The sequence below is a fragment of the Numida meleagris genome, chromosome Z, assembly GCF_002078875.1.
Source record: "Numida meleagris isolate 19003 breed g44 Domestic line chromosome Z, NumMel1.0, whole genome shotgun sequence".
NCBI lineage: Eukaryota > Metazoa > Chordata > Aves > Galliformes > Numididae > Numida > Numida meleagris.
This window is the reverse complement of record NC_034438.1, coordinates 69795022-69802545: the sequence shown is the minus strand read 5'-3', so window position 1 is coordinate 69802545 and position 7524 is coordinate 69795022. Positions and strand designations below refer to the sequence as shown.

At 55.1% G+C, this 7524-nt stretch overlaps 1 protein-coding gene across 2 annotated transcripts; it reads left to right on the top strand.

Moving 5' to 3' along the window:
* On the top strand, positions 7-4690 carry LOC110389932 (adenylate cyclase type 10-like). 2 transcript variants are annotated; one of them, XM_021381041.1, is made up of 7 exons: positions 7-274; positions 966-1018; positions 1290-1583; positions 1883-1969; positions 2333-2616; positions 3041-3177; positions 3840-4690. In XM_021381041.1, exons 2-7 carry the CDS (start codon positions 971-973, stop codon positions 4073-4075), a joined length of 1086 nt encoding a protein of 361 aa, XP_021236716.1. In that variant the 5' UTR covers positions 7-274; positions 966-970; the 3' UTR covers positions 4076-4690. The 2 variants fall into 2 exon arrangements, with proteins under 2 accessions (XP_021236716.1, XP_021236715.1); XM_021381040.1 differs by having other exon boundaries at positions 1215-1583.

Here is a 7524-nt window from a genome sequence, read left to right as displayed (position 1 = left end):
TGGGTTGGCTTGTGCTGGGGGGAGGTTGCCCTTGGCCTTGGAGGTTTCCTAACTGTGTTGACACATGCTCTCTCTCTGTGGCAGCCCTGGGCTTTAAGGTGAATTTGGCCGCCCGCATGATGGTGTCCTACCCGGGGCTGGTGTCCTGTGATGCAGAGACCTATGCGGCCTCTCGCCTGCCCAGCGACTGCTTCAAGGAGTTGCCGAGGAGAAAGATGAAAGGTGTTACCAATTCCACCCCTGTCTATCAATACGTGGGGATCACCGAGAAGCAGTAAGTGTCCTCTGAGCTGTGCAAGTGAGGGGCGAGGGCACTCAAGGGTGCAACCTTGGCCGGCAGGGAGGAGTTGTGCAGCGAGACCAGGCTGGTGTCCCACAGACCTCCCTTGCCTGTGGCTGAGAACATCGGAAGCCCCGCTGTGGGTCTGCTTTCTGCCTCTCTGCCTTTGTGCCTCTTGCTGCTAAGAGGGTGGGAGTGATGGTGCTGGGATGGGGCAGGCTGGCCAGCGGTCATTCTGCTGTGTGGGGTGGGTTTTTTTTTTCCCCAGCTGCTTCCCAGCAGGAAGCTTTGGGTCAGTCGTGTTCCACTGGGGAACGGTGGGCCGCTGGCATGCTCTGCCTCCTCCTGCCTTCCTCTGGGGCCGGCTTTGATCTCCTCGTTGGAGGGCCTTTTGAATATTAACGCTACCGTCTCTTGGAAGACTTGAGCCAAAGGTGCCAGCTGCTTGGGCATCCCAAGCCGCTAAGTGACAGAGATTCTCTTTTCCAAGAGGCTTGTTTTGCTTGTCCAGCCTGGCAAAGCAGTCGGCTAGCCAACAGCGCAGCCTGGCTTCTTGAATTTTGGACAGGGGAATGTGCTCTGGATAACGCGCTGCCCAAGGAGGGGGTCTCCACCCCTCGGCTGCAGCCTCTGCGTGCTCCAGCTTCTGACCAACTAAGTGACTCATCTCTTCTCCCCCTTCTAGGCAATATGACAGGGGTCTTGCCAAGGAGAGATCAAGCTACGGTCCATTGCAGGGTAGGTGGAGAACTCGTCTGAAGCCCAGCTGCTTCCCTTTGCCCAATGTGGCGGGCTGTGCTGTGGGCTCCCCCTGGCACACAGCTCAGCCCCACACAGCCACTTCCTCCCTCCCTCTCTCCCTGCCATGGGATAGGGTGGCGGTCAGCCCTCCCAGTGACTGGCCTGCAACCACCCTCGGGGCTCCTTCTTGTAGGATGAGTGGAAAGCTTGGTCTTCTCCAGGAAGCACTTGGAGACGTGTGGCTGAAGAGCCCCGTTTTCCTCTGCAGAAAGAGCCAGGTGGCTCGCCCGTCAAACACTGCTGTCTGGGCAAACTTGAGCTACCGGGAGGCCTTTCTGGATCTCAGTGCCTTCTGCTTTTGCACCGCAGAGTCGTCACCGTGGAACTGACAGAGGACAGTGTGAGGCAGCCCTTCTCTGCCATCCGTGTGCTGGTGGCCAGGGCGCTGGGTCTCCAGGCTGGTGAAACTTGCAGTGACAGGCAGCGTGCTCTGCAGACCGTGCTCCAAGGCACAGTAGAAGAGAGCAGCTATTGCCTCCTCAATGACGTTTTCTTTGTCAAGGTGAGAGCGAGAGGCCGCCCTGCCTGGACGCTCTGCTGGGAGCAGCTCAGCTCAGGGCTGGGACTCGCAGGGCTCGTACCCCACCTTTCTGGTTCCTGTGCTCGGCAGTCCCCCTGTCCGTGGCGCGCTCGTGTGCCGCGCACGTGCCCTGTGTCATATTCAGCACCCTGGGAACGGCATTGAAGAGGGGCTGGTGCTGGCCACGTGCAAAAGCAGAGGCATTTTGCTCTGCAGTCTTGCTTTGGGGGATAGGTGTGCCTAGACCCGCAGCAATGTTTCTCCCTGACTTTCCTGGACAGTTTCCCATCACGGACGAGGTTGGCAAGATGTGTTGCGTTGAACAGGCCAGAGCGTTGCACCTGACTTGTACGCAAGTGCTACGGAAGGTGAGCATTTCTCCTTCCTCCTGCCTCACGGGAGGCAAACAACCGTGCCGGCTGCAGGCTCCGCGTTGGAGCAGCCTGAGGGAGCGGCAGGACGATGCGCCTGGGTCATGGCCCTTTGGGGCCTGAGAGCGGTGTCTTCTGGGCAGTACTTTGCCCACGTTCCCTCCTTCTGCAGGGCAAGTGATGTTAGAGGAGACTTTACAGTCTCGCAGAAATGCAGTCGGTAAACTCCTGGGGAGGGAGGTGGCCGGGGAGAGGCTTCCGAGTATGCCCTTGTCTCAAGGGAGAGGAAGGCTACGTGTCCTCCCTGGAAGACACTCGAGAATCCACTGGATTCCACTCAGAACCACCTGCTTTTTTCAGGTGCTTGGAGGGGAATTTGGCATATTCCTCATCGACAACGCCCACTTCCTCGACCCTGAGTCCTGGGCTATTGTGTGGCCCCTGCTCCAAAGCGTCACAGTCTTTGTGGTCCTGAGCTTAGCTTCAGGCCACGACAGAACAGAGGGCATTTTCGAAGCTGCAGCAGACAACGCTACATCCCAGAAAATCACCTGTCGTCATCTGGAAGGGCTGAAAGCTTCAGCTGTGGTGCAGAAGGCGTGCCGGGACCTTGGAGTGCGCAGCATCCCCAGGGACCTAGCAAGGTAAGCCCAAGTCCAGGGAGCTCTTCCAGAGGGGTTGGACTTATGCCGACCACGCCTGGGAATGGCCCCACAGAAAAGGATGCACAGGGCTGATGGGTCTCTCCTTAAGCCTCACCATAGCAGGGGTGAGCTAAGAACGGGCAACTGCAACAAGGCAGCAGTGCGTGGGTGCCGTCAGCCCTTCCCTCATGCGAAGGCTTGCTGTTCTGTGCTTTGGGCATTGCCCACCAGCCTTTCCCGGTGGATTCCAGTGAATGCTGTAGGTTCAGGGGGGCCCAAACTCCTGAGCCCCTTCCAAAAGCCAGGTGTAGCCATGTCAAAGAGGCTGGTTAGCCCGTGAGGTCTGAGTGACTAGCCACCCATCAGAGCCGTGCTGCACCTTACTTCCCTGGTGTTGGTCACTGCCAGTTGTGCTCCTGCCCAGCTTCCTGATCCAGAGAAGCTCTGGCATCCTGTACTACGGTGAGGAACTGCTGCACTACCTGTGTTCCAACAACATGCTCTTGTTCCACACTGGGAGGCTGGACAAAGGAGGAGAGGACACCTGGCAGAGCCTGATGGGTAAGCACCCTTGCTGCCGATTACTGGTTCGCCGTGGCACATCCTCTCCCACACAGCTGAGCCCTGTGTCTCCCCAGTGACTCTGGGCAGAGTCTGACCCTGCAGCAGGGCAGAACTTGCTGTGGCAGAGCTGTGGGCTCCTGCACACCTTGATGTTTCCTTGGAAAAACACCAGCTAAGCTCCTGTGAGAACAGAGCCCACCTGGAGGAGTGGGAAACTGCTCCAAAACCTCAGGCCCTCACAAGGGCCCTGGGAATGGAAGAACACAGTGGGAATGCCACTTCAAGAGCAATGCTAAGCAGGTTGCCATTGCTTAGGGACAGCCTCCACGGGCTTTGCCTTCTGGATCATCAGTGGCAACTTCCCTGGCTCTGGAGGTAGCTGCTGCCAAAGCCAGCAACACCACTGCGTTCTGTCACGGGACATTCATTCTCCCTCTGAGAAGCCCAGAATTTTTGACTGAAGGGCATCTGGTCTGAAGCCGGTCTGAAGCCAGAAGAGAGCGGGGGGGACAATGCAAATGAAAGCTTGTTATGGGAATCGACCAGCTTGCCCTGCTTACTGGCCGTGATAAGTGCAATCTGGGCAGTGCAGTTGACCATGACAGGTACAACTTGTGGCACCTTACTCATGTTCCCCCTGCTCTACCCATCTTCTGTAGCCGAGGCATCACCCGCTGTCGCAGCCACCTCGAGCTCGGGTACCGGGAATGACAGCGAAAGGATCTGTGCCGTCAAACCAGACGTGAGCCTGGAGATCCCCATGCTGCCAGCGGCCTTGAAAGGTGAAGGGCTGAGCGGCGCTTGTCCAGTTTGTGGCTGTGCTGGGACGGCTCTGAAACGACTTTTCGATCCAAGAAGCACAGCCACCGCCGCCGCTGTTCACCGATTCCCGTGATGCGGCTCGGGTCGAGCAGTCGCCGGCCCCGGCCTCGGCGCCGCCGCCGGCGACGGCCTCGGCTCGGCCGCTGGCTCCAGCCCCGGCGCGGCTGCCGGCCCCGGACTTGCTGCCGGCGCCGTCTACAGCTTTGCCACAGGTCCGGGCTCCGTTCCCGGCCCCAGAGAGTAGATCCCCCCCGCAGCGCCGCGACCAAGATGGCGCCGGCCACGCTGCTCGCTTCTGCGTCAGGCACCACCCACCAGATGTCAATCATCACTGAGGAATGCGAAGGGGGCGTGTCGCAACACCCACCGTCGTCTTCGCCAATCATCGCGCAAGAGAATCTCGGGACTCCTCCTCCGTATCCGCCTCCCTATCCACGTCTATCATTGTATCCTTCATTAGGTAATGTTTCAGGGGCGGAAATCGGAGAAGGCTGTATCCACCCCCCAAGGGGCGGTCCGTTCACGCCCGTTTGTCCGCCCGAAGGAGGGGTTACATCGGAACAGGCAATGATGCAAGGGGGGGGGATCGATGGGCGTGCACGGATCGAGGGGGGAGGAGAGAGTGGGCGTATTCAAGGCGGGTCCAGTGGGCGTGTTCGGATTGCTGATTGGGCCAAGATAGCAGAAACATTAGATGAGAAGAGCCTATCAGAAGTGGTTCATGTATTTCCGGTTGCAATGCAAGATGATGGGGAAGCGCGATGGGTTCCGCTGGATGCGAAAGGGGTTGCACGGTTGGTGGATGCTGTGGAGAAAAAGGGGCTAAGATCGCCTCTTACTTAAAATGCCCTTGAAGCTTTAACAGCACTGGGACCGTTGCTTCCCCATGATATTGAAAATCTTATGCGCATGATTCTTGAGCCAGTGCAATACACCCTCTGGAAAGAGGAGTGGAGCACTCAGCTCAAGACGGTGCTGGCAGCAGCAGAAAATGATTTATTTCACCCTGCGTTTGGTAGTAATTTACACAGGCTCATGGGTACTGCTCCAGGAATGGGCGGGACTCCCCATGGTCAGCTTGCATTGCTGCGACCAGGTGAAGTGTTAGTAACTTCTGAAGCAGCTATTGCTGCACTCAGGAAGTTTGCTCGCACTGCAGCCCCTGTGAGCCCATGGACAGAGATAGAGCAGGGCCCAAATGAATCGTTTCAAGACTTTGCTAACAGATTGATGAAAGCCGTGGAAGGCTCGGACCTGCCTAGGGCGGTGCATAATCCAGTGATTGTGGACTGCCTTAGGCAGAAGTCCCATGAGAGCGTGAGAGATATTTTACGATCAGCCCCTGGAAAATTAACTACACCAGCAGAGATTGTTAAGTATGTTATGGATAAGCAGAAGTCTGCACCTCTGATGAATGAAGGGCTTGCAGCAGCCATTGTGGTGGCGACAGGCTTCTCTAGAGGTCCTTGCTATCCCTGTGGTGAATACGGTCATATTAAGGCACAGTGCGGTGCCAGAAAAAATAATGATGTTATTTGTCAACTGTGTGGGAAGAGGGGGCATACTGCGCGGCAGTGCAGAAAGCCGAGAGTTCAGAGTCAGGGAAACGAGAGGGAAAGGGAGCCACGGGCCCGACGTCCCTCCCGTGTATCCGAGAACGGGCCTGTGACCAACCCACCAGTTTTGTTGACTCCTCCCCTGAGGTTTCTCTAATTCAGAATGTGGCATTGACTCTGCACTGCGGCGATAGGCCACTGATCAAGGCTTTTGCATCTTATCTTGGCTTGCCATAGGATTTTCCAGGTCCTTGCTCTGTTTCATTCGTTGCTCTGTTAGATTCGGGGGCAGATATTACAGTTACAGCAGACAGAGATTGGCCTGATGAGTGGCTGCTTGGCCCCCCTCAATTGATTCGAGGGGTGGGAGGCACTTCACTAACCAGGAAATCTTTAGCGAGAGTGGAGATTATTGTGATTAACAGGGATGGTTCACTGGAAAAGCCTGCCTTTTTGACTCCGCTCATTGCTAACATCCCAGGAACCTTATTAGGCAGGGATTTCTTGAGTAATGTGGGCGCACGCATTACAAATTTATAGTAAGGGCCACTGTCTGCCAGCTATCTACCGCATATGCTATTCCATTGTGGTGGAGGCAGGATGCGCACCCTGTTTGGGTGGATCAGTGGCCCCTTCCTCAAGAAAAGCTTGATGCGCTCAGACATTTGGTTTTCCAGGAACTTCATTTAGGCCATTTAGAACCTTCCCTCAGTCAATGGAATACTCCGATATTTGTGATAAAGAAGCGATCAGGTGCCTGTCGTTTGCTGCATGATTTGTGTGCAGTTAATGCTCAATTGATACCTTTCGGACCAGTGCAAAAAGGAGGCCCGATACTGTCAGCTATACCCAAAGGATGGCCCTTAGTGGTCATAGATCTTAAGGATTGTTTTTTCTCGATTCCTTTAGCAGAGAATGACCGAGAAGCATTTGCTTTTACAGTACCGACTCCTAACAACCAAGGCCCTGCTGATAGATTTCAGTGGCGTGTCCTCCCGCAAGGGATGACATGCTCTCCCACAATTTGTCAGATAGTGGTAGGCAGGGTATTGGAGTTGGTCAGGAGAGATTTCCCCCACCACAAGATTTTGCATTATATGGATGACCTTTTGCTTGCAGCTTCGACTGAGCAGGACTTACAAGCGCTTGAGACACGAGTGATTGCTACTCTTACCACCACAGGTTTTACGGTTTCAGAGCAGAAGATTCAGAGAGGTCCACGAGTAGAATACTTAGGATACAGGTATGGGCCTGATTTGGTCCGACCTGTAGGCCTTAATATACAATTGAAGGTCAGTACTTTATGGGATGTTCAGAAGTTGGTAGGGGCTATTCAATGGGTTCGGGGTGCCTTGGGCATCCCTCCACGAATGATGAAACCCTTTTATGATCAGTTGAAGGGATCAAACCCTAAGGAGCCTAGAGAATTTACTCCAGAAATGGCTGCAGCTTGGGAAGAAATTATGTGCACCTGTTTAGACAATTCGCTCTCACGATTTGACCCGGCTCGGAATTTAGAGCTGGCTGGCTGTCGTTGTGAAGCAGGAGCCGCTGCAGTCTTGGGTCATTCTCTTAGTGCAAAGCCACAACCATTGTGGTGGTTGTTTTCCACTCAGCTCACTCGTGCCTATACCTCTTGGTTAGAGATTCTTGCAATGCTTCTCAGGAAAGCTCGCTTGCTTTCCCTGCGGGCTCTAGCGAAAGAGCCAGAAGTAATATATTTACAAAAGGCCTTTCGTGATGCTTCGCCACTCCCTGAACCCCTTCTTGCAGGATTGCAAGGTTGGGGAGGGGAAATAGTATATTCAGACTCGCTTTCTATTTTTGAATTGGCTAGACCCCTTAAGGTTTTTCTTTGGTCTCGTGTTCTAACTTCTCCGATTGAGGGACCTACGCTGTTTACAGATGCATCTTCAGCCACCTGCCAGGGGGCAGTGGTTTGGCAGGATATAAGCAATGCTTGGAA

What these genes read in the sequence shown, in the direction of transcription:
- LOC110389932 (XM_021381040.1), top strand. Translation starts at nt 971, where the DNA reads ATGACAGGGGTCTTGCCAAGGAGAGATCAAGCTACGGTCCATTGCAGG. An exon ending in AAGCTACGGTCCATTGCAGG is followed by an intron (nt 1,019 to 1,214) that starts GTAGGTGGAGAA and finishes TCCTTCTTGTAG; the next exon opens with GATGAGTGGAAAGCTTGGTC. An exon ending in ATGACGTTTTCTTTGTCAAG is followed by an intron (nt 1,584 to 1,882) that starts GTGAGAGCGAGA and finishes TTTCCTGGACAG; the next exon opens with TTTCCCATCACGGACGAGGT.